This window comes from Trachurus trachurus, assembly GCF_905171665.1.
Source record: "Trachurus trachurus genome assembly, chromosome: 7".
Taxonomy (NCBI): Eukaryota; Metazoa; Chordata; class Actinopteri; order Carangiformes; family Carangidae; genus Trachurus; species Trachurus trachurus.
The window spans coordinates 33716532-33743687 of record NC_139901.1 but is presented as its reverse complement, the minus strand read 5'-3'; the positions used below and the strand labels follow the sequence as shown (position 1 = coordinate 33743687).

General features: G+C 43.6%; 1 protein-coding gene across 1 annotated transcript in view; it reads right to left on the bottom strand.

Annotated features, from left to right (window-relative positions):
* gdap1l1 (ganglioside induced differentiation associated protein 1-like 1) overlaps positions 1–19186 on the bottom strand; it is a gene marked incomplete at both ends in the record, with an annotated part of 43292 nt that extends 24106 nt beyond the window's left edge. The window contains 2 exons of the mRNA XM_083974694.1: positions 12814–13053; positions 19178–19186. Coding sequence (XP_083830820.1) covers positions 12814–13053; positions 19178–19186 — 249 coding nt within the window. The remainder of the gene's footprint in view (positions 1–12813; positions 13054–19177) is intronic.
* Between the last annotated feature and the right edge of the window lie 7970 nt (positions 19187–27156).

Here is a 27156-nt window from a genome sequence, read left to right as displayed (position 1 = left end):
CTTGGGGGAAAGCAGGGTGTGTGGAGATGTTACAAATGATTAAAACAAAGGAATATTCAAATGTACCATTACAGAGGTGAAACGTCTTCCCAGACAAATAACCAAGTCCAGCTGCTTTCGATTTAAAACTCCTTTGAGGAAGATGAGGAAGTGACCGGTGGTCGAAGAGCGAAACGATGATGAGACAGTTTTCATTTCATAAGAGTGAATGTGCACTTTCTGAACAGGTTCTCCATCACATAACTACAGAGACCCAACAACACAGACACAGACTCTCAGACTTCCAGCGTCTCTGCGTCACAGAGTTTGTTTTAGTCCCAAACCACTAAAGTGCTGACATCATCAAACAACACGTCAGACTTTTCTTCCACAACAACAACAACAACCAGTCAGTCTCTGAACTGAACCGTCGACCCACCAGAGGCCTCAGAGACACAGTCATTAAAGGGACAATGGGCCTCATTCACCAATATCTTCTTAAGAACCTTCTTAGATTCTTTCTTAAGTTGTTCTTAAGAAGTTCCTTAAGAAAACCCTACGTCAGATTCATCAACGCGTTCGTAAGCCTCAGAATTGTTCGCAGCTGTGTTCCTACATTGATGAATGCCATCTCCTCGTAAGTTGAGGGCGTGTGCCAGGTGAGTCTAATTAACATAGGATTAACATAGGTAACGGCCACATCAATGCCCGTAAAAGGACATGAGACTGCAGGGCCGTGTGCAAACAGAGACCACAGGCACTGAGCAGAGAAGGTGAAGTGAGAAGGAAAGTTGAAATGCTCAAATGAAAATCTGGGAGGGAGCACCAGACTCCAAACGTAAAAAGAACTTAAGTAGTGAAGTGGCGCTACTGCGGCAGGAATGAAACAAAGAAACAAACAAAAGGCTTATATTTAGTTTATATTTTTATATTTATATTTAGTAGCCTAGCGTCAGCAGTGGATGCAGCTCTTCGGTTGTTATCAGAGAGAAAATCATAGCCCCCCCCCCCCAAAAAAAAAAAAAAACGAGAAAAAAAAACTGCTATGAATTAAGTGTCTATAATGTTTTTTAAGAGACTGCAATGATTTGTCAATTATTATTATTAATATATAAGATTATTAAAAACATCATAAAAGATAAGAAAATAATTCTTATTCAAATCATATAATATCATACAACTGCAGAACAAAAGAAAACGCTATAATCGGTTATTTTTGCAGAAGTCTCAGCACCTAAAAGTGCGTAAGTATACTCCTGACTGTTCGTAGATTTTGTTCTTAGTTAAGAACAAATTCTGGATAAGAAAATATTCATGAATGCCACAATCTTCGTAAAAACTTCGTAAGTAGGACTTAAGAACAAATTTGTTCTTAAAGCAGAAGTGAGTGATATATTTGTGTTAATATAAGTCTTAAATAGTTATATCTTCCGACAGCAATCACTTACATAGAGTGTTTGGACTGAAACACGGGTCTCTCAGTCCCTCTGCTCTGCTCTGAGCCGAGGAGAAAACATTTATCGTATCCTACAGTTTTTATCCAATGAGGAGAGAGAACGGCATGCAGGGCTGTGTGTGCAGCCAAGGAACGCCGTGAATGTGGTGACGTAGCGACGAGGACTGTTATGGTGCGTTCAAGGAAACTCGTATTTTTCCGACCGTGAAGTGGTACCAGTTCGATCTGGTACGAGTTCACCGGTCGGAAGTTACGAGTGGCCGTTATAGTGACTTTCACAGGTAAAACAGGTCGGAGAAACACGAGTGGGTTGCCTGAAACGCTACAAAGTCGTAAGTTGTGACTTGAAGCTGTAATTTACGGTTTCAAAAGCCTGCCTGGAACGCAGCATTAGCGAAAACGACCGGATCACTCACTTCTGCTTTAAGAACGGTTCCTGAATGAGGCCCATTGTGTAACTTCTTCTGTTCTTGTAACGGTAAATCTTAATATTCCTTTGTTTTTAATCACTTGAGACGTTCCTACACCTTTCTACTTTCCCAGACTTCCTTCTGCAATTGTGAATTCAAGTTCCTTTACACTTAACCATCTGTGATGCCCAACTTCCCACTTCCTCATTCACACTCAAACCCCTTTGTATTTTAAATTGTATCTCTTAACTCCATATAATACCTCGGGAGACCGGTGATGATACCTTCAAAGGTGAAGGTGTGAAAACACAATCAGGGAAGGGGCCGGACAAAGGACACAAACACACCCCAGAAGTGGACCTTCCCTCAGCTATAAATGTTTAGGTTTTCCCGTTGTCTTTGTCTTTTCTTTACCATCACCCACTCGGGTAGAACTGACCTTTCCTTGCAAGGAAATAAAATCGTGTCGGCCGGCCAAGTCTCTATTTCATTATTCACCAACAGCAAACGGCTGAAATTTTCACGACATTCTCTATTCATGAAAATGGATTATTTGGTTCTTCAGTCTGTTTTTCATTAACCAGTAATCCCCCCATCAACAAAGTGAAGTGTTCCTTTCAGCTCTGAATGAGCCGTTCATATCATTCATATCTACATGGAGCGGGTAAGCTCGGTGCTGCTGCCATGTGGTGCCGCCATGTTTTTACGTTCACAGAAGTCCAGAGAAAGATGGTAAAACAATACCACATCGCCATGACAACATGTTGTCACGTGTATTGTTTTGCCTCGTGCTGACGGACCACTTGTTTACATAGAGGCTTGTTTATGCCGTTACGTACTTTCGTCCGTCTGCCGTCTGCCCAATTTCAGGTGAATGCAGCATGAAAAATACGACTGAGCTGCTTGAGATATACAACCACAACGCTAGATGGGAGGAATTCCTACACAATGTACCTTTAATGTGTTAGTTGACGATTAAAATCCATACAAATAATAATTGCGATTAACAAATTTAATCGTCTTTTTTCTGATCATTTTATGCCTCTAAGTCTGAACAGAGTTTTATAAAACACACATACACCTGAAGAAGCAGAAGAGCTGCAAATACATCCATGATGTTAATGTCAATAGATGCTCATCAATATTAGAAATGAAGCTCCTCCAGATAAACAGTTAGTGGCTCCACTCAGGTGTCATTAAAGGAGAATTCCGGTCATTTTTGACCCCTAAATCGTTGTCCTGATGGTCACCCGGTGTTGGTTGGAGCAAAAAACGCGACTAAAATTGATGCAGGCAAACCAGAGTTACACAAATAGTTTTTCCTTGTTGTGATGATTTCTTTACTAATATTCTGGACATCACCACTGCACTGCTCCACCGTTTATTTTAGTAAAGAAATCATCACAACAAGGACAAAGTGTTAGTTTCTGTGGCGGGGAGAGCAGGCGCTCTGTGATGGGATAGTAATGTCTTTCCAGGATGTTTCAGAGTTGGGCTATCTGAGGTGAGTGACTACATGCAGAAACACAAAGTTTATACTGTTTATACTGTACACTATATGAGTTCAGTGGTGTCTCTAAGGATTCCAGTCATGTACCAGAGATATCTGATTGTTTTCTGAGTGTTTGTTGTGGTTGAAAGAATTGCCCCCATGGGTTAGCGTTGTGGCTATCCCTAGTGCCGGGTAGCCATGGTAACTCTGGTTTGCCTGCAGCAATTTTAGTCGCGTTTTTTGCACTGGGTGACCATCAGGACAACGATTTAGGGGACAAAAATGACCGGAGTTCTCCTTTAAACCATAGAAGAAAAAGAAGAGGAAGGGGGCGCAGTGTGATGATGTCATTAAAAGAGGACCGGTAACATTTCTGTTGGTTTCATCTAGATGTTTTTATAAATACAGATGAGTTGAAACCAGTTTAACCTTTATGATAAATGACTGTGACCAGGCGATGATGTCATAACCGTCCCTCTGCTGCTGCGTTCCTATTGGCTGTCAGACCTGTCTGTGTCTCCACTGACTGGTCCAGTTTCATAATCATAATCATACTGTTCTATTTAGAGATTCCCCGTCTGCCCAACGCCTTTCAAACGTCTTTACTGTAAAACCTCCACGTCCACGGTTTGTAGCAGCTGGGTGATGATCCCTCCTCTGTTGCTCACCCTGAGCTTTCTCCTGGTTTTCCCTGTTAAAAGGGTTTTCCATGGAGTTTTTCCTCAGTGGATGTGAGGGTCTAAGGACACAGGATGTTGTTATGATGGGATGTAAAGCCCTTTGAGACAAACTGGTGGTAAAAACGGGCTATACTAATAAAATTGCCTTGCCTGTTAAACTCATCTCAGTCGTACGTTCATCACCACCACATCACCAGATCAGATTCAGTTTCACATCAGTGTGAACAAACAAACAAACCAAACCAGATGTTCTCACACCTGAACGTAGAGTTAGATCTGATTCAGAGTCTGTGATGAACATGAGAGGAGATGAAGAGTTCCTCCGTCACGTGACCTGAAAGAAAGATGGCTGCGTCTACCTAGAGGCTCCTGCCCCGCTTCCCCAAACTTTTTAAATAACTTCAGTTTTTTGCCTTTTCTCTTTGTACTATGCATTGACATTTAAGTTTTAAACCCCGGAGTACAGCAACAATATTTTTTTTTATTTTCTCCCCCCTTAACAAACGAGCGTTCAATTTAATTAGCCTACACATCGACCGGCCACCAACTCAACACACCTGGCCTGCATCATGGATCAAGGGGCTATTGCCGTCACCGTCGCCGAAGCAGTTGAACAAGCTCTGGCCAGAAACAGAGACTATTTGGACGAGAAATTCAAAGAACTAAGTGACACTCTTACCAAGATCCGACTGGATGTTGATGCTGTTACCCACGAGGTGACGAAACTGCAGGAGGTAACTTCAGCTATAACCAAACGCACAGACTCCACGGAAAAAGTAGCAAACAACAACCGACGGAGAATATGTGACCTGGAGCAAAAAATAGCGGATCTTGAAGACAGAAGCCGACGGAACAACGTACGGATACGGGGGATCCCGGAGGGAGCAGAGGGCGAAAATGTTTGCCAGTATGTTTCAAAAATTCTCCCTAAATGGCTACCCAAGCTGAAAAGTCCAAAACCAGATATCATGAGAGCACACCGAGTGGGACCGGAGAGATCGGACGACGCTGGACCGAGGACGATCATCTGTTATCTGCTCAGATTCACCGACAGAGATCGCATTCTCCAGGCGGCCAGAGAGGCTGCACGCGGGGAGGAAGGACCACCGAGTCATGAGAGCGGCAGAGTGATCACCTTCAGCGCTGACTACAGCAACTTCACCATCTCGCGGCGGCGAGAGTTTTCTACAGCTATGGATGAAGCAAGAAAGCAGAGTTACCAAGCTTTTCTTTTGTTTCCCGCAAGGCTGAAGCTGATCAAAGGTTCCGCCAACTATATCTTCAACACCCGCAAGGAAGCCGAGATTTTTTTAGGCTTGGCGAAAGAGGACACAGCGGGGGCTGATGCCGCGACATCCAGAGGTGGCAGCCCGACGGACTGAGTGCGTGTATAATCGGCGTATCGCCGGGTAATCTACTGGTAGGCAAGTGCACTCAGACTTTTTGTTGTTGCTGTTTTTGTTTTGTTTGTTTTCTTTTGTTTGTCAAGTTGAATCCTCTCCTACATGATAACATTTGATAGGAGTAGGTGAACTGGGTTCTCTCCCTCGTTTTTTCCCCTCTCTTAATAGACTACCCTACACATTGCTTACAAGACAAGACGTGAGTTGTTGTTGTTTTTGTTTGTTTGTTTTTGTTTTATTTTTGTCACGAAGATTTTGAGTTAAAAAGAGGGAGAGAGAAGTAACCCAAGAGAAGAGAGGATTCTAAAAGAGGAAAGAAAAAAGAAGAGAAAGAAACGGACTTGATATTGGCAAATGCCAGAGGGACGAGTGAACTTTTTTTTTTCTTTTTCTCCTTTTTCTTTTTCTTTTTTTTTTTTTCTTTTTTTAAAATTATTTTTTCATTTTCTCTTCCCCCTCTCTGCTTTGAGATAATCACGTATCATTGAAATAATAGAGGAGGGGGGTGGAGAGGGTGAAACGGTTGTTAGAAGAAAAAAAAAAGGAAAAAAAAAATTTAATAAATAAAATAAAGAGGGGTAAAAACCCTAGCGAATATGCAAAGAGAAATATTTTTGTTTCATTATTATTCTGCAAAAAAATTGTTATGATGGGGTTGGGCATCAACCGCTGGGCTTTGCCAACTTTCTCAGTGTCAAGTGTCCAAGTAGTTAGGATTTTAGTTTGTTGTTTTTGTGCCACTCCTTAGTTCACTGGCTATGTTTTGTTATCTTTTTGTCTTATTTTGTTTTGCTTTTTGTTTTTTGGGAGGGGAGGGCAGCAAGGATGGGAATTGTTTATTTCTTGATGGGTGTATACACAGACAGGTGTGTGTCCTATTTTTGAAAGTCTTGAACAACTTATGGTCTCTTTATATCTTCCTGCACTTAGAAATTATATTGTTAAAATGACAACATTACAATTTGCCAGCTTTAATACTAATGGGCTAAATAATCCTGTGAAGCGCACTGCTTGCTTAGACCTCTTACACCGGCAGCAAGTAGATGTGGCGTTTATCCAGGAATCACATTTAGGAAATAATGATGTTAATCGTTTTAGTAATAAAACATACTATGTAGCAGCCTCTAGTTCTTTTTCATCTAAATCTAGAGGCTCTCTAGTGGTGCTAAAACGCAACCTGTCACTTACTGTCTTGGGAAAATATGGGAGTGACGACGGTCGTATAACATATGTTAAAACAATTCTAGCAGGCATAAAGGTGGCATTCCTATCCATTTATGCTCCAAATGTTTATAGTGCAGACTTTTTTACTTGCTTAATAGATTTGTTATCCAACATGCACGATTTTGCTTTAATTCTTGGTGCAGATATGAATGCCACCTACCTTACAATAGATCGTTCAAATTATTTAACTCAGCACTCAAACAAAGCTTCCTCAGACAGTTTTACCAAACTTTTGGCTGATTTCAGCCTCATTGACACTTTTCGTGCAATCAATCCAACACTATCTCTATATAGTTTTTACTCTAATAGGCATAAATCATACTCTCGTATTGATTATATTTTTATTTCTGCCTCACTGATAGGTAAAATTCATAGCGCAATGATTCTACCTACTTCTCTTTCAGATCATAATATTGTACTTTCCAAGATAACTCTTAAAAACACACCCAGAAAAAGTATACGGTGGCGTTTTAACTCATCTTTGCTTTGTAATGTTGACTTTTGTCAGTTCTTTAAGGATGAGTTACAAAAATTTATAAGTATAAATGAAAACTCTGTTAATGACCCACGTTTTTTTTGGGGTGCTTTAAAGGGATTTATACGTAACACCACAATATCATTTTCAGCCTACCAAAATAAAACTAGATTAGAGAAAATTAATCAGTTAGAGACCAAATTATTTGATTTAGAAAACACACATCAAGTTTGTCCCTCTGATGATATCAAAGTGAGCCTGGATGCCACACGCTCTGAGCTTAACTCACTGCTGAGGCAAAGGGCAGAATTTCTAATGTTAAGAGCTAGAAGAAATTATTACTTTAATGGACCTAGGCCCAGTCATCTACTTTCCTTAAGGATCAAACAAAATGAAAAATTTTCAAACATAACAGCTATCAGCTCCTCGGAGGGGATATTAACGGACCCACAAGAAATAAATGCAGAATTTCGCAACTTTTACTCTAACCTGTATAGCTCAGAGTTGTCATTAAATATGTCAAAATGCAGTGAATTTATGGAAAATCTCAATCTCCCCTCCATAACTCAAGAGGAAGCAATTAAGTTGGAATCCCCTATTACCCTAGATGAACTTAAAAATGCTGTTCTCAATATGAAAAGAGGAAAATCCCCTGGATGGGATGGCATCCCTCCAGAATTCTATGCTATGTTTTGGGAAGAACTTGGACAATATATGTTAGATATGATATTAATGTCAGTTAAAAATGGTTCTTTTCTTAATGATGTAAATTTGGCTTTATTGACTGTTCTTCCTAAACCTAAAAAAGATCTCTTATTTTGTAATAACTATAGGCCCTTGAGTATCCTGTGTACCGAAGTGAAGGTGTATGCCAAAGTATTAGTCTCAAGAATTGAATCTCATTTACAAAAACTAATACATCAAGACCAGACCGGTTTTGTGAAATCCCGCATAGCAGGGGATAATATACGTAGACTATTACATGTGATACATTTTTCCCAAGATATTGAGGACCCCTGCGCAGTGCTGTCTCTCGATGCCGAGAAAGCTTTCGATCGGCTCGAGTGGCAGTACTTGTGGGAGGTCCTTAGTAAATTTGGTTTTGGGCAGGGTTTTGTTGGAATGATTAAGGTTCTATATTCTAACCCTACAGCTGTAGTTACAGCTAACAATATATTGTCCACTCCTTTTTCTATTTGTAGAGGTTCACGCCAAGGCTGTCCTCTTTCCCCACTCCTTTTTGCTCTTTCTCTGGAACCTCTGGCTCAGAGTATTAGACAACACCCACTTATTGAACCTATCACCTTTTGCAATACACACCACCACATATCTTTGTTTGCTGATGACATTTTGTTATATGTTAATAACGCTTTAAATTCTATTCCCCATGTTTTGGAAACTTTTGCTCAGTTTAGTAACCTTTCTGGGTACAAGATTAATTGGACTAAGTCTCAACTAATGTCTTTAAATCCATCTGTTAGTTTATCTACACTCCCATCTCTTATCTCGGTGGTTAATTCTTTCAAATACCTAGGTGTTGATATTTATCCCACCTTATCAGCTATCTCTACCAAAAATTTCCAACACATATCTAAACGTGTTGAGGAAGATATGGAAAGATGGACAAAATTACCTATTTCAATGTCAGCAAGAATATCCATAATTAAAATGGATGTTCTACCAAGAATACATTTTTATTCAAATATGATTCCTCTTGCACCTCCCAAAAACTACTGGGACAGTCTGAATAAGATCACTTCAAACTTTATATGGGGTGGTAAAAGACCACGTCTCAAGTTGTCTACACTACAAAGGAGCAAGAAGGATGGGGGTTTAAATGTTCCAAATTTTAAATTGTACTCTTGGTCCTATATAATTCGTCCAATATCTGTTTGGTTTGATCCATCTATGGTGGTCTCTTGGAGACCAATTGAAGAAAATTTGGCTTACCCACATAGGTTACAGGACCTTGTTTTCTCTGCTTTCCCTTCCAAGAGTACTCAACGCCAACTTGGTCCTATTATGTCTTTTTTATTGTCAACATGGCGAGCAATAGAGAAACAATGTCAGATTTCTTTAAAATGGCACACACATAGCCCTCTTTTCAACAATTTTGACCTCACCACGGGAGGAGCTCCTTTTAAGCACCCTCAATGGTCTACTAAGGGAATCAACACTTTAATGGATGTTTGGGAAGAAAATGGGATGAGATCTTTTGATGATATGTGTTCCCTGTACAATGTCGCAAAGAGTTCTTTTTTCTTTTATCTTAGACTCAGACTAGCTATGCGCACTTATGGCGTTCCATGGGGTGGAAAGTTGGCAACTCATCCACTTTACTCTTTATTAAATGTCAGAGGTAAAACTAAAGGTCTAACATCCAAAATGTACGCTCTTTTAAATTCTGGTTATAAATCTTTAAATATTGGTTATATTTGGAGTAGAGATCTTAATATTTCTGAGAAGGATATATGCTGGACAACTGTTTGGAGTAATCTAGATCATGTTTCCAAAAATCCCAATCACAAATTGATACACTTCAAATTTTTACATAGGATGTATCTTACACCTAGAAGACTCAATTTAATGAAACTTGTATCCTCTCCTAATTGTGATCTCTGCCCAAATCGTGATGTTGGATCTTTCATGCATATGTACTGGTATTGTCCAGAAGTCACAACCTTTTGGGAAATGGTATCCTTAACGTTGACTAAACTTTTTGATGTATTAATTCCGTACTGTCCCAAATTGTTTTTATTGAATGATACCTCTGCTTTGAATTTACCTAGTTGCCATTACCATGTTTTGTTTGCTAGCCTGACAGCTGCCAAAAAGATGCTAGCACTTCGCTGGCAACCACCTCATTCTCTTTCTCGGTCTCACTGGCTATTTTCTTTGTTAGATATCCTGTATATGGAGCTGTCAGTAGCCAGAATGCACAACGCAAAGCAAGCCACTATTACCTCCTGGACTTCGTCAATAGAAAAAATTAAGAACCTTTTGTGCCCCCAAACTGATGTCTAGAGCCTTGTATGTTGTGTGTTTCCTCTGTTTGTTTTTTGTTTTTTTGTTTTTTTTGTCCAAGTATAGTCTGATGTTCTGAGCCTGTCCTTGTACTGATGTGTCCTTGCTGCCTGGGGTGGGGTGGGGTGGGAAGGGGGATGTCTTTTCCCTTTTTTTTCTTTTCTCTTGTCTTGTGTTTGTTTTTTGTATTTATTTATTTTTACTTATATACATATATAATTTCCTTTTTTTTTTTTTTTTTTTTTGTCTTGTTGTTGTTGAGCCCTTTCTGCTCTTGTCCTGTTTTTATGTTTTCCGATGGAAACCAATAAAAAGTTATAAAAAAAAAAAAAAAAAGAGTTCCTCCGTCTGTCACTGAGACGTTACTGTTGTTATTCGGCTCGTCTCTGTTCAGTCTGACGGCTGAAATACACTGGGAACGGCCGCGACGCGAAATGTGTCGGCGTTTCTCTTCTTTTTCGCGCCGGGTCTATTTTATTTCCTCGTCGACCCTCCAACAGGTAGAAAACTACAGAGAACTGTGTATAAAACCAATATATTACGTTTAAAAAGTGATTAAAATAAATGTCTCATGTACCAGAGGCAAAGCCAGTAGCTGTGCAACATTATGGGGTTTGTTTTGTTACATTGTGGATCCACGATCGTGTAGTTAAACAGTTAAAGCAGAAGTAAGCGATATTTTTGTGTTAATATAAGTCTTAAATAGTTATATCTTCCGACAGAAATCACTTCTATAGAGTGTTTGGTCTGAAACACGGGTCTGTCAGTCACTCTGCTCTGCTCTGAGCCGAGGAGAAAACTTTCCTTGTATCCTACAACCTTTATCCAATGAGGAGAGAGAACGGCATAAAGGGGCAGTCCTCTCTGTGTGTGCAGCCAAGGGATGCGCGTGAATGTGGTGACGTAGGGACGAGGACTGTTATGGTGCGTTCAAGGAAACCCGTAACTCGTGTTTTGCCGACCTGTGAAGTCGTACCAGTTCGATCTGGTACGAGTTCACGGGTCAGAAGTTACGAGTGGCCGTTATAGTGACTTTCACAGGTAAAACAGGTCGGAGAAACACGAGTGGGTTGCCTGGAACGGTAAGTTGTGACTTGAAGATGTAATTTACGGTTTCAAAAGCCTGCCTGGAACGCAGCATTAGCGAAAACGACCGGATCGCTTACTTCTGCTTTAAACAGTTAATTGATACCATTTAATATAGTCTGCACTTGCAAACCCTACATAGTCAGCAAATTACCTGTGAAAAAGGTACTGTCAATCCATGTTAACAGGAAGGATGTAAAAATGTGTTGAGATACATAAAGTCACTCATTTACTGCAGCTTGACAAGGTGAAGCTGACAGCTGCAACAACAAACAGTGAAGCCGTGTCGTGTCGCGTCCGTGCCTGGTGTAGCAGGTAAAAAACCCAGTGTATTCCTGGCGTGACTCTGCACATGTGGAAGTTTAGGAGCTGCTATGTGAGTTAAAGCAGCAGTAAGCGATCCGGTGGTTTTGTCTAACTTCCTGTCAGCAGATGGAGTTAGCAGTCCCCGCCCTCGTCCCTACGTCACCACATTCACGCGCATCCCTTGGCTGCACACACAGAGAGGACTGCCCCTTTATGCCGTTCTCTCTCCTCATTGGATAAAGGTTGTAGGATACAAGGAAAGTTTTCTCCTGGGCTCAGAGCAGAGCAGAGTGACTGACAGACCCGTGTTTCAGACCAAACACTCTATAGAAGTGATTGCTGTCGGAAGATACAACTATTTAAGACTTATATTAACACAAACATATTGCTTACTTCTGCTTTAACTAATAAACTATAAACCTGAACTCCCCGACGACACCACAGACCTGATGGAGCTGCTGACGACTAGTGAACTGGAGTTCCCTTTAACGGGAGTAAAACCCTGTTGATCATTCACACACACAGAAAAAAAAACCTCCTCATTGTAGCTTCATGGCTTCATGCCGGTTATTTATATGAACTTGGAGTTTCTAATGGATGAAAAATGAAAATGTTCCTCCCATGTCGGTATGACCGGAGGCTCAGATACCTGTCTGTGTGTGTCTGTGTCTAGGTCTAAGACTCTAAAGAGGCCTGGTTGGGGTGTGAGATGGGAACATACGGTCGGTGTGGTGGTTGAGCTGCAGAGGGGGGAAGATGAAGATGAAGATGGCCTTTGGTTTGTTTTGCACATCATTTTAATCAATTATTTAGGATGTCATGTGTCAGAGCACATAGAGGTCTATAGTCTAGTCTAGTAACCACACAACAGCCTCAACGTGTCAGTAAGCAGAACTCATTCAATATAATAAAGGAAAAAGCTGATCAGAAACGAATTCGGCTCGATGCTGATGATGATCAAATCGATCACCAATAAGACTGACTGACTGTGCTTTATACCGAGGACACGATCCCCGCGTGCTGCTAGCTGCTGCAGCGCTGAGCGGAGATCTGCCCATGCAGCAGCTGCAGGAGCGGATTCATATTCCGGAGGTTTGTGCAGCGACGAAGCATCATCATGCACAGCAGGGGAAAAGAAGCATGCACGACCAAGACCGAAACACACACGTTAACACACACACACAGGGACAGAGGGAGCTCCACGCTGGAGCATCGTGTCATGCAGAGAGAGAGAGGAGAGCCGTGCAGCCTCCTCCTCCTCCATTTTCATCCCTGTACCTTCTGGGAGGTGAAGGACTGGGTCCAGTGGTACAGCACGAGCCGGTCTCTGCTGAAGGGTCTGGTCTCTCTGCTCTCCGGCTCCTCTCCTCCTCCGCCGCTGCAGCAGCTCTTCTCCTCCGCGTCGTCTCCCCCCGGCGCCGCCGCCGCTTTGCCCCCGTCCTCCTCCATGGCGGAGATGGGCCACCAGCTGCAGTTGGTGGGAGTAACATGGTTGGAAGACGCCGCCATGACAGAGCGCTTTGTGCGTGTGTGTGTGTGTGTGGAGGAGGGAAGGAGGAGGAGGAGAGAGGAGGGAGAGAGAGAGAGGGTGTGTGTGTGTGTGATGTGTGTGTGTGTTTCAGCAGCTCCGGCGCAGCGGCAGCAGCATCGTCAGAGCTCGGACAGCTCCGGTGCTGAAATCCGCTTCACTTCGGAAAACAGATGTAAAAAAAGAAAAAAGAAAAAAAACACATCAACCTATCAGCTGATCCACATGTAAACAGTCTGCTGCATTTACGGTGAAACCAGTGTGAGTCCGTGTGTGTGTTTGTGTGTTTGTGTGTGTGTGTGTTACATCACAGGATGATGATGATGATGGTGATGATGAGACGCACAAACATGCGCGGTAGAGGAAGGTCACCGGCTCCTGTAAGGACACGAGGGCTGTGGCCTGCAGGACGGAGACACGGTTATTATGGGCTATCTATCTAACTAACTAACTAACTAACTAACTAACTAACTACAACAACACAATAGATGTATAACAGGACAGACACACAGCGGCTTCACGAAGAGGTTTGGGCGCCACTGGTTGAATAGGGTAAAAAAAATGTAACTAACAGATATCACCATGAAACTTCCCAAGTTTATCACTCACATTAAGACAAATATTTTTTGTATTACAAGTTTTGTCAGATTTTATGTTTAAATATGTAAATGAGGCAATATCTGATGAAATATGCACTAATTTGCATACATTTCCAGAACTGAAATCTGAAAAATGGATAAAGCTACTTTGTTTTATTTAGTTGACATATTAGAGTCTTTAGTTTTTACAGAGGAGGATTGTGGATATCTCTTTTTATCACTCTGTAAATAAAATGAGAAAATACTGTCACCAGCCCTTTAAAAAATCTAATGTCTCCATGTTTTTAGTAATAAAATGTTGTATAAATAAGGCTGTGAATGATATATCAACAATCCCCTCTGTAAAACCCTTCAGCATATAGAAAGGGATCAAAGTGGAAGGTTTGGTGTCTGTAAGTGCTGCTGAAGTGGAGATTTCTAGAGAGGAGTCTGAGTCTGAAAAACTCTTTCTGAGAAAACGGCCTTTAAAGACTTGGACTGGAAAATTACACAGATTGTTATTGTCAATCCTACTTTTACGATTGGTGGCGAATACGGAGGAAATTACAATATTTGGAGCCTACATCATTGTTCAGGAGAGAGAGAGCTTTACAATGATACCTGACATGACATGGGTCAGACTAACTTTTGGTGAATTTAGGAGAAATCTACCACAAAAGAGAAAAAAATGAAGTAAAATAAAAACCTTAATGTAGATTTTCTACCATTTCGTTTGACTTTTCTGAAAGAACTTACGTTAAGGAAGAAAAATAGCCAAAAATCTCAAAATTGTTGTTTTAGCTGCAAAAACACATAATTTCTATGGGGCTCTATGGGGTTTGGTGGTGACAGTATTTTCTCATTTACAGAGTGATAAAAAGAGATATCCAAAATCCTCCTCTGTGAAAACGTCTGAGTATATGTCAACAAAATAAAACAAGAATATTGAAAGGGGCTTTATCCATTGTTCAGATTTCAGTTCTGGAACTCAGCACATATTTCATTAGATATTGCCTCATTTACATATTTAAACATACAATTTGATAAAACTTGTAATACAAAAAAATAATTGTCTTAATGTGAGTGATAAACTTGGGAGGTTGCATGGTGAAATCTGTTAGTTAAATGTTTTACCTTAAAATATATTTTTAAAAAACCCATAGGCGGAGGTGGACATTTTTGTCCAGCGAAGGGTCATAAAAATGTACTTCTATGACAAATCAAAGGTTTTTCTATGATAGCTGGAAGTCTTGTGAACATTTAAAAAACAAAAAACAAAAAAAACAACAGCAATTATGTCCTGAAGAAGCTGCACAATTTGAATTGAATTGTAGAAGTAGCACAAAGTATTATAGGACAAGTTAGGATGCAATAAATGTGAGATGTGATAATAATAATAAAGAAAGATGGCCGACACGAAGAACTATAGCTTTCAGCATTCACCATAATTCTTGTAGTTGGTAACATTGTCATTGTGCAGCTGTTGGTACCAGCTTGATGCAGCATGCTGCCAGGTAAACACAGGTGTAATACCAGACTCAGCCAGCAGGTGTCAGTGTAATCAAGCTGTTGTCACTGAACTGTTGACACCACCTCAGGTGCTGCTGTCCGACTCTGGGAGTGTTGATGCTGTGCAGGAGAAGATCCAGAGGTGACACACACACACACACACATAATATGTCAAGCCATTTCAACATTTAAAAACCAGACTAGATATGTGTTGCAGATCTGTAATTCAGTTTTGCCTCGTCAAAAAGAACATTTCAGATCCACAACTACATTCTTCCTAGGACAAATGACATCACTTTTGCCATTCATGTGTATGGGGTTTGTCATTACAGATAGGCTACTGTATCTATAATTCATTTGCAGATATCCGCTATGTGAATTACAGATATCTGTAACTGAATTATGAATAGTAGTAATTCCAGTTTTTTGAGATATCTACAATTTTATTCTGACTACTCATAGAGATAAAGATATCTTTAATTCACCTCAATGAAAGATATCTACATGTCCCTTTTCAAGTTTTGACTAGGTGAAATGACGCTGTAGTTATCTGTAACTGGAATTATAACTAGTCAAAATGATCCATCCATCCATCCATTTTCATCCGCTTATCCGGAGTCGGGTCGCAGGGGCAGCAGTCGGAGCAGGGATCCCCAGACTTCCCTCTCCTCGGACACTTCCTCCAGCTCTTCCGGGGGGACCCCAAGGCGTTCCCAGGCCAGCCGAGTGACGTAGTCACTCCAGCGTGTCCTGGGTCTTCCTCGGGGCCTCCTCCCGGTGGGACATGCCCGGAACACCTCACGAGGGAGGCGTCCAGGGGGCATCCTATACAGGTGCCCGAGCCACCTCAGCTGACTCCTCTCGATGTGGAGGAGCAGCGGCTCTACTCCGAGCTCCTCCCGGGTGACAGAGCTCCTCACCCTATCTCTAAGGGAGCGCCCCGCCACCCTGCGGAGGAAACTCATTTCGGCCGCTTGTATCCGGGATCCCGTTCTTTCGGTCATGACCCAGAGTTCATGACCATAGGTGAGGGTGGGAACGTAGATTGACTGGTAAATCGAGAGCTTTGCCTTTCGGCTCAGCTCCTTCTTCACCACGACGGACCGTTACAATGACCGCATTACTGCGGCCGCCGCACCGATCCGCCTGTCGATCTCGCGCTCCATTCTCCCCTCACTCGTGAACAAGACCCCAAGATACTTAAACTCCTCCACCTGAGGCAGGAACTCTCCCCCGACCTGGAGGGTGCATGCCACCTTTTTCCGGTCGAGAACCATGGCCTCGGACTTAGAGGTGCTGATTCTCATCCCAGCTGCTTCACACTCGGCTGCAAACCGCCCCAGTGCATGCTGAAGGTCCTGGCTCGAGGGAGCCAACAAGACCACATCATCTGCAAAAAGCAGAGATGAAATCAAGTGGCTCCCGAACCGTACCCCCTCCGGCCCTTGGCTGCGCCTAGAAATTCTGTCCATAAAAATAATGAACAGAACCGGTGACAAAGGGCAGCCCTGCCGGAGTCCAACACGCACCGGGAACAGGTCTGACTCAGCAGAGGGCCTCCGACCCCATACTCTCGGAGCACCTCCCACAGGATGCCACGTGGGACACGGTCGAAAGCCTTCTCCAAGTCCACAAAACACATGTGGACTGGTTGGGCAAACTCCCATGAGCCCTCGAGCACCCTGCGGAGGGTGTAGAGCTGGTCCAGCGTTCCACGGCCAGGACGAAAACCGCATTGTTCCTCCTGAATCCGAGGTTCGACTAACGGCCGAATTCTCCTCTCCAGCACCCTGGAATAGACTTTCCCCGGGAGGCTGAGGAGTGTGATCCCCCAGTAGTTGGAACACACCCTCCGGTCCCCCTTTTTGAAGAGAGGGACCACCACCCCGGTCTGCCAGTCCAGAGGCACTGTCCCCGACTGCCACACGATGCTGCAGAGGCGTGTCAGCCACGACAGCCCCGCAACATCTTGAGGTACTCAGGGCGGATCTCATCCACCCCCGGTGCCTTGCCACTGAGGAGCTTCCGGACTACCTCAGTGACTTCAGCTTGGGTGATGAATGCATCAACCTCTGAATCCTGAGCCTCTGCTTCCTCGACGGAAGGAGTGTCAGTGGGATTGAGGAGATCCTCGAAGTATTCCTTCCACCGTCCGACGATATCCCCAGTCGAGGTCAACAGCTCCCCTCCTCCACTGTAAACAGTGTTGGTGGAGCACTGCTTCCCTCTCCTGAGGCGTCGGATGGTTTGCCAGAATTTCCTCGAGGCCGACCGGTAGTCCTCCTCCATGGCCTCCCCGAACTTTTCCCAGACCCGAGTTTTTGCTTCCGCGACCACCCGGGCTGCAGTCCGCTTGGCCTGCCGGTACCCGTCAGCTGCCTCGGGAGTCCCCCGAGCTATCCAGGCTCGGTAGGACTCCTTCTTCAGCTTGACGGCATCCCTTACTTCCCGTGTCCACCACCGGGTTCGGGGATTACCGCCGCGACAAGCGCCGGAGACCTTACGGCCACAGCTCCGGACGGCCGCGTCAACAATGGAAGTGGAGAACATGGTCCATTCAGACTCAATGTCTCCGGCCTCCCTCGGAATCCGGTCAAAGCTCTCCCGGAGGTGGGAGTTGAAGACCTCCCTGACAGGGGATTCTGCCAGACGTTCCCAACAGACCCTCACGATACGCTTGGGTCTTCCAGGTCTGACCAGCTTCCTTCCCTGCCAGCGGATCCAACTCACCACCAGGTGGTGATCAGTTGACAGCTCAGCCCCTCTCTTCACCCGAGTGTCCAAGACATACGGCCGGAGGTCAGATGACACGACTACAAAGTCGATCATTGACCTCCGGCCTAGGGTGTCCTGGTGCCACGTGCACTGATGGACACCCTTATGCCTGAACATGGTGTTCGTTATGGACAAACTGTGGCTAGCACAGAAGTCCAATAACAAAACACCGCTCGGGTTCAGATCGGGGAGGCCGTTCCTCCCAATCACACCTCTCCAGGTAACACTGTCGCTGCCCACGTGAGCGTTGAAGTCCCCCAGCAGAACGATGGAGTCCCCGGTTGGAGCAGCTTCTAGTACTCCTCCCAGGGCCTCCAGGAAGGCCGGGTACTCTGCACTGCCGTTCGGCCCGTAGGCCGAGACGACAGTGAGAGACCTATCCCCGACCCGAAGGCGCAGGGAAACGACCCTCTCGTTCAGTGGGGAGAACTCCAACACATGGCGGCTGAGCTGGGGGGCTATGAGCAAGCCCACACCAGCTCGCCGCCTCTCACCATGGGCAACTCCAGAGTGGAAGAGAGTCCAGCCTCTCTCAAGGAGTTGGGTTCCAGAGCCCAGGCTGTGCGTGGAGGTGAGCCCGACTATCTCTAGTCGATACCTCTCAGCCTCCCGCACGAGCTCAGGCTCTTTCCCCCCCAGCGAGGTGACATTCCATGTCCCTAAAGCCAGAGTCGTTGTCCGGGGATTGGGTCGCCGGGGCCCCCGCCCACGGCTGCCACCCAAAACACACGGCACCGGCCCCTCATGCAGAGGCGGGTCCACCGTGGTGGCACGGGGGGGCACGTGCCACCCCTGCAATCTGATTGGCCACCCCGTGTGCCCCCCCAATGGTCATTGTCCTGTCGTAATGTCAATCACTGCCGCCGGTGACAGGTTTCTACACCGTTTTTTTAAATTACCGTAAATCTTAGACTGTTCGCGCAATCAAAAAAAAGGAACACGGTTTCTGAAAGCAGACATTCTGCGCTTTTCAGTGATATACTGGTCATTACGGTAATCCCAGGCACAGCGTCACAGCAACCCCGGGAAAGCCGAGCTTTGAATGAGGAAGGAGAGGGTGACTGAATGTGACGGAGCTGTGTTGACAAGTGAGATTTTATTGGACTTTACGTGTATTTTAGTGTGTTTTTCACCGTGTGTTGTATCCGTGTGTTCTTGCTGTGTTATTTTCCATGGGTTTGCCTTTTTGAACCGTGTTTTTACCGTGTTTGCTCGTTTTTTTCGCCGTGTTTTTCCTATATTTTTTTCTCACTCTGGACATTTTGAGGAGGTCGTCCGGGAAGATAATTATACCAGAGACGAGGGCTTTGATTATACCCAGCACGTTCAGAGATGGAGGAAATTCATCTGAATTTGGGTGAGTAGTAAAGATTGATCATGTTTGTTTTGCTGTTTCAATTTCTGTTTCTTTCTTTGTTTTTTTATATAGGCTATATCTCTGCTGCTTCACTAAACACTTAATTTCAATATTCTTCTGTTGCTGTTGCAATATTATCCTGCTAGTTTCAAACAATATAATGTGGAATAGTAGTTTTGTTTATTTTACTGAAGGTGTCTTACTTTTATCTTTATTGTGGACACTGCTGTCATGTTTATTACTTTTTTTAAATTCTACTGCTGATCAAGTATTTTCTTTGAGATTAATCTGATCTGATCTTTTTTACTTTCAGGATGTCTTCTGAAGAACAGCCATCAACAACACTACAAGTCTTTGCCAGCTGTTTTCCTGTCCCTACTTGCACTGGAGAGATGGAGAAAGCAGTAGCCTACACTGTCTACAAAAGAAACACTCAATGGAAATGTCAGCAGTGCAATGTAGGTCTCTGCTTACAGCTGGACAGGCACTGCTGTTTGCAGTAAGTTACCAGCAGGGCCAAAAACACCTGGACCCACTTAAGAAAAATGAGACCTAAAACAAACAACTACTGGTTCAAAATTGACATAATTGTTGTTTCTAGTGTATTATAGTTCAAAGTTCATTTTGTACATTCAAATTATTTTATCCATGTATATTCTCAGTGCCTTATTGAGTAAAAACCACTAAAAATTAAATTCTGTTTTTTGTGTTTTTCTGTTATTACACCCTGTTATAACACTTATATCACACAGTAGAGAAAAACTACTGCCAGATGTTGAAAGAAGAAGTTGTCCTGAAAAAAGGGACAAAAGCACATACTCAGCAGACTGTATGACACTTTTACAGCTAAAAAAACAAAATAAGTCCAGGTGGACTGGTTAATATTATATAGGAGATAAAGGCACTGCTACGTTTACTGTAGGCTCTTAATCAACTCTGTACAGCAAACATCCTATAGTGTTCTGTATAGTAAATATATAAAATGGTGTAAGATTGTTATTGCTCTCAATTTTCACCATTTGAGTAATGTTCATGCTAAGACTTCTTATTTACAAGACAGAGTTGATTATTGATTGACTATCATTTTAATATTGACAAGTGGAAAATGAGAAGGTCACACAGGCATCTTCCTTACAAGTTGAAAGATTTAATGTGGCCAATAAAAGCAAGATGAAGACGTGTAACTGTACAATATAAACATTCAAGACAGCGATCAGTGGCAGCCTTAATTTTTGTTACTTTTGGGCGGCCCCCCCAGATTCACTGTTGGTACCCCCTGTGCCACCCCTCAGAAAATATCCTGGACCCGCCCCTGCCCTCATGGTCCTTCCTGCAGGTGGTGGGCCTACTGGAAGGCGGGCCCACGTCGCTCCTTCGGGCTGGGCCCGGCCGGGTCCCGTGGGCGGAGACCCGGCCACCAGGCGCTCGCCTGCGAGCCCCAACCCCAGGCCTGGCTCCAGGGTGGGGCCCCGGTGACGCCGATCCGGGCGACGTGAACGTCCTTGATATTTTGTCACTCATGAGAGGTTTTGGATGGATGGAAAATGATGTTGTAGATATCTCAAACTGGAATTAAGAACAGTCATTAATTAATTGTAGATATCTATTATCAAGTTATAGATATCTTGAACTGAATTTTTATTAGAGATATCTGGAATTTGAGATATCTGCAACTCAGAATGTAATTACAGATATCTTGAATTCATCTGTAATTCAGTTGTGCCTATAGTCAAAACTGAATTACAGATATCTCTATATGTCCTTTCCACTAGTCACAATTATGTTACGGATATCTTGAATGAAAAATCCAACTATTAAAATTGCAATTACGACTAGTCAGAAAGATGCTGTTGATATCTACGATGTTAATTCCTTATAGTCAAACTTAGCTTTTAAATGTTAAATCTGCTTGCCATGGTTGTGGTGAGGGGCTGGTGAGTGCTGACATCATCATCATCTAGATTAGCAGGCAGATGACGTAAGGGTAACATTCACAGTGTGATGGTTTACACTTGATGTTTTTAATATGTCGTGTCGGTGCTGCCACTTTTCTTAAGAAAAAATAAGATCAACTTACAGAATTAAGTAAAACGGGACCTCTGCATAATAAAATATCAAACACAATACTTGATGAGAGGGAGGAGAGAGGGGGTGGTGTTTGGTCATTTAGAGAAGTGATGAGTTCCTGATTCACCAGAGAAGAAGGAAGAAGCAGCGTGAAACCATCAGAGCCTCCGACATGAAAGTCCATCACACTCTGATCTGCCTCTTTCTCTGTGAGTTCACTCTCTCTCTGTTTTCTGTCGTTCATCAGTCAGATTCTCATCAGGTCTCAGTTTAACAGTGGACTCAGTTTATTCTTCTCTGTCCTTCATGTTTGTTTCTGTGTGTACGTGTTCTGTCCATTTATACCTTTGTCTTGTTTCTGTTTTAATTCAGGCGCCAACTGAGACACTTACAGTATGGTCACAACACAGGAAACTGTGGTTGTTAGTTTCTGTGTGACTGATCAAATGTAGACAAACATGTTCAATGTTCATCTAATCTAACAAACTCAGTTCATTGTCTTTTTACAAGTTTCTCACATCATCAACTTTAATTAAAACCTGAAGCTTCTGAACCAGATACAAACTGTGACTGTGGTGAAAGTGAGAAGCTCCCACTGAGACTGTGAAGCAGAATAATTATCATCAGTGAATATGAACTGAATGTTCATCTTTTCTACAGGGCTGCAGGATGGAAACACTGGACTCACTGATGCAGAGCGGCATAAAGGAACTGAAGGAGGAAACATCACAGTTAAATGTTTATTCTTGTTCCCTGGGAAGAAGAAGCTCTTCTGTAGGAACGAATGTGAAGGAGACGACAAGCTCATTGAAACAAAAGAAGACAACTATCAGAGAGGCAGATACAGGATTAAATATGACAGAGCTTTGATAGGAAGACACACTCTGTCTGTGAGCATCACAAACCTGATCAAGTCTGACTCAGGACGGTACAGGTGTGGTTTGGAAGAAAGTTTTATTTCAGATGGATATGTAGACTTTAACCTCAAAGTCACTAAAGGTGAGTTTCTCCTGAAAGTCTTTGAGATGTTCCTTCATGTGTCTCCACAGCTTCGTCTGTTTCTAAAAACCTGACGTGTTAAAAAGTTTGTGCTGCTGATTTTCATGAGTGTGAACATAAAGACTCAGTAGAAGAAGCAGTTAGTCACATGCTGACACAGTTTAATGTGAATGTTAATGTAGCAGCTGGTCACCAGGATGTATTGATCTGACTGTCTGATGGTTTGTTCACAGCTCCAAAACCTCCAAGACCAAACCTGACTCCAAAACCTCCAAGACCAAACCTGACTCCAACACCTTTGTCCACATCTCTCCCACCAGCAGCTTCACCACAAACTGCAGGAAGCTCCGCCCCTTCATCGGCCTCTGTCACCACCAGTCAGACTGAGAAGTCTCCTGAAGGTCGTGTGTTTCATATTTAAAGGGATAGTTCACCCAAAATTGAAATTTCACTCATTATCTCCTCCCCCTCATGTGGAGTAAGGGCTGGGAGAAGTTTCAGAGTCCTCCGTGGCTTCTCTGAGTTACAGGGGGTCTCGGCGTAGCAGTGCATGTCAATATAACGGTTGCAAATGGATACCAACTGTCTTCGTAACAAAAAGACACACCAAAAAACATCCAGATACCTCCATGCTGCTCGTATGTAATGTCCCTCTTGTATTGAAGCCCCGACATGAGAAATTGTCCCGAAAAAAATTAAATAAGTCTATATTTCAAGCTTGTTTGTAGTGGAAGCTCCTCTTCCCAGTTCGTCCAAATTTGACGAACCGGGAAGAGGAGCTTCAGCTTCCGCTACAAAACAAGCTTGAAATATAGACTTATTTAATTTTTTTTCGGGACAATTTCGCATTTTGTGGCTTCAATACAAGAGGGACATTACATACGAGCAGCATGGAGGTATCTGGATGTTTTTTGGTGTGTCTTTTTGTTACGAAGACAGTTGGTATCCATTTGCAACCGTTATATGGACATGCACTTGTTACCGGCGCCAGAGCTAGGGGTCTCTGGACCGGCAGCATGAGCCACTCAGGCGGCGGGCACTGAGCGGCTCAGTTACGGTGCTAACAGTTTATCTGTGGATCCAAACACAGGACACGAGAGCTGTTAGCTCATGCTACTGCTGCTCAGCAGGTTTATTCTCTGCACATGCGCTTAATGTTCACATTTCATAATACACAACACTGTAAATACCGTACGAATTAGTCTCAGAAAAATATTAATAAACAATAACTCTAGCAGGCAACGTTTATGGTCGGGACTGCTCACACACACACATACACTCATTCTGGTTTACCCGACCTTTTGCGGACATGAACACCCGATAGAAAACAACGACGATAAAGTACATATTTCAACATCCTACAATGCTTAGCTTCACTTCACGGCTTCGCCTTATGTTGTTACATAGTTTAACTGAAGAAAACTGTACAATTAATACATTTTACATACCTGTGGATCCAAACACAGGACACGAGAGCTGTTAGCTCATGCTACTGCTGCTCAGCAGGTTTATTCTCTGCACATGCGCAGAGCAAAGCAGAGCAGAAACTATTTGCTGGACCCACTGGTGTTAGAGCACCATCTACTGGCGCAAAGTGGTAATGCTTTCTGCAAAACTGAGTTTATAAAGTTTCAAATAAAGGTTCAAATATTAAAATGAAAAAGAGGGGGTGTCTGTTAAAGTAATAAACTATATGTGGCTATTCAGACCCACTACACTCTCCCCTGCTTCAAGAGATGTCTCCGGACATCTAGAACCAACAAAAATATTAAAAGAAAATGTCCCAAAACAGTCCAATTGTCAACGTACAGTCATATGTCCACATGTATAAGTGTGTGTCGGTGTAGGTGAGTATGTGTACAGTAAAGTCTGGTCTAGTCTGTTCTTCAAGTCTTTATGTCTCTCTAGCATGTCCACGCTGCTTGTGGGGGGTAGAAACAATGTTCGGGGACAGCTGGGTAAAAGGAGGGTATGGGACATGGATTGAGGGGTATTGGGAGATGAGACATGGGATAAGGGGCATAAGCAAACATCAGGTTTGCACCTGGTCGCCAAGACTGGTATGATGGTTGTCCAAGATGGTCATATGTGAGCATTTCACGAGGTCTCTGTGCTCGAGCTGACCTCCTCACAGGTTGCACTTCCTCCTCGGACAGTTCCACTGCAGGCTCGTCATTGTTCTCCTGCTCTGTTGAATCAGCCTCCTCTGCAGTGTCATCAGTTACGAGTTCTCCTTGCACTTCCTGAGCTGGTGGTGGAGCAGCTGCCAGCTGGTCTGGTGTCTGCACTGGATCTGGGAGGGTTACAGGATCATGTTGTTGTTGTTTTTGAGCCATATCTGTTACCTGTCTCAGTGGTTGAAACTCTGGAGCTACGGGTCTGAGCTCATCTGGTGGGTTAGACTGAGGACTTGCAGGTCTGACTCTCCTCCTGCTATACACTGGGATTGTTCGGAGGCAATATGTGTATTCCTCTTCTTCCTCAGAGTGTTCAGACTCCTGCTCCACTGTCTCTCTGTTGTTTCTGTAACAGTCTGTCTGTCTTTGTCTCTTTTTAAGTGCGGACTGACTCGGTGGGACTTCTAAGGGCAAATCATTAACAGGTAGCAGAAGGTTGCGATGCAGCACGCGGAGAGTGCGTTCTCCTGTTTCTGGTTGAACTCTGTAAACAGGTCCGTCTCCCATCTTTTCAACCACTCGATGAACCTTTTTCTCCCAATAAGCTCTGAGTTTGCCCGGACCGCCCCTCTCTGACAGATTCCTGATAAGCACACGATCACCGGGCTGCAGTGTAATACCTTTAACATGCTGATCATAATACTTCTTTCCTTTAGCTGAACGCTTTCCACTGTTTTCTGAAGCAATTTTGTATGCTTCCTGCATGCGTGAAGCCCATTTCTGTGCATACTCTTGCCTGGACCGTGGCTCCTCTTCAGGTTTCAAGTCAAAGAGCAGATCTACAGGTAAACGTGGAGCTCTACCATAAAGAAGAAAAAATGGTGAATAACCCGTTCCCTCATGTCTTGTACAGTTGTATGCGTGGACAATGTGAGGTAGGTGATCCTTCCACTCTGTTTTTTTCTCCTCCTGCAGAGTGCGGAGCATCTGTAGAAGTGTCCTGTTCAGGCGCTCGACAGGATTCCCCTGCGGATGGTAGGGAGTCGTTCGGGAGTGTGCTATGCCTGCGAGCTGCTGGAGTCTCTGAAAGAGACTGTTTTCAAACTCCCGGCCCTGATCATGATGTAGCTTTTCAGGGTACCCGAAGCGAGGGATAAAGTCATAGAAGATTTTCTCAGCTGCTGTTCTGCCAGATTTGTTTTTTGTGGCATAAGCTTGACCAAACCGAGTAAAGTGATCTACCAGGACTAAAATGTACTCATAACCGCCTTTACTCTGTTCAAGATGTAGATAATCAATTGAGATGAGCTCAAATGGGGCACTGGTTGTTATAGAACCCAAAGGTGCTCTCTCTGGGATGTTTGGCTTTTTTTGTTTAATACACTGACACTGGCGAATAACATAATCTTCTATGTCCCGTTGCATAAAAGGCCAATAAAACCTTGCTCGTGCTAAATGTATGACTTTGTCAGCGCCCACATGGCCCATGTCATCATGCAGGTGTTTTAACACGGTTGCCTTCAGTTTCCTGGGAAGAACCAACTGTTTCCTCTGTCCTGTCTGTCTGTACAAAATCCCTTTGTCAAGTCTGAGTCTGTTCCATTCGTGTACCAGTCTGCGTGTTTCTCGTCCCATTTGTCTCTTTTCTTTATCCTGAGGACTCCATCCAGTTTTCTTTAGGTTTATCACCTCACAGATAGGAGCATCTTCTTTCTGTGCAGCTCTGACACTTTCTGGGGTGATAACCGGGGTGCCTCCAGTTTGTGTGTCACCTACATCAGACTGTAGCTGTAATGCAGCCACCCATGGCACATCACTGTCTTTTACAGCCTTGTCCCCCTGCCAGATGGCAGAGACTACATCAGGGGACACTGTCTCTGTGTACTCTTTTAGGTGATCAACAAAATGCACTGGGTGTCGTGACAGGGTGTCAGCATCAGCGTTTGACTTTCCTGGCCGATATTTGATGGTGAAATGAAAGTCGGCTAACTCACCCACCCACCGATGCCCGACTGCGTTCAACCTGGCTGAGCTCAAAACATATGTAAGGGGGTTATTGTCTGTGTATACTGTGAAAGTGGGGGCGTAATAGAGGTAATCTCTAAATTTATCACAGATTGCCCACTTTAACGCCAGGAACTCAAGCTTGCTAGAATGGAGATGGTAGTTTTTCTCTGCAGGCGTGAGTGTCCTGGAGCCATAAGCAATAACCCGGAGCTTGTTTCCCTGCTGTTGATAGAGCACAGCACCCAGACCTTCGTTCGAGGCATCTGTGTGGAGTACAAAAGGTAAGTCATAGTCTGGATAAGCCAAAATGGGTGGACTGGTTAACATATCCACCAGGCGTGACACTACAGCACTGTGATCTGGTGTCCAATACACAGGTGTTTTGGATGAGAGCTGACCACTCTTAGTATTTTTTGACTTAACTTTGGTAGCTCTCTGACTAGGCTCACTAGGACTCTCTATTAGCTGAAACAGGGGTCTTGCTATCCTAGAAAAGTCCTGTATGAATGTTCTGTAATAGCCTAAAAAACCTAAGAGGGCTCTGACCTCTCCCACATTCTTTGGCTCTTTCTCTTTCAAATGCTGAACTGCCTCAATGTCTTTAGGGTCAATCTGTACACCTTCACGAGTCACTAGGCGTCCTAAATACCTGACCTGGCTTTTAAACAGTTCACATTTTTTTGG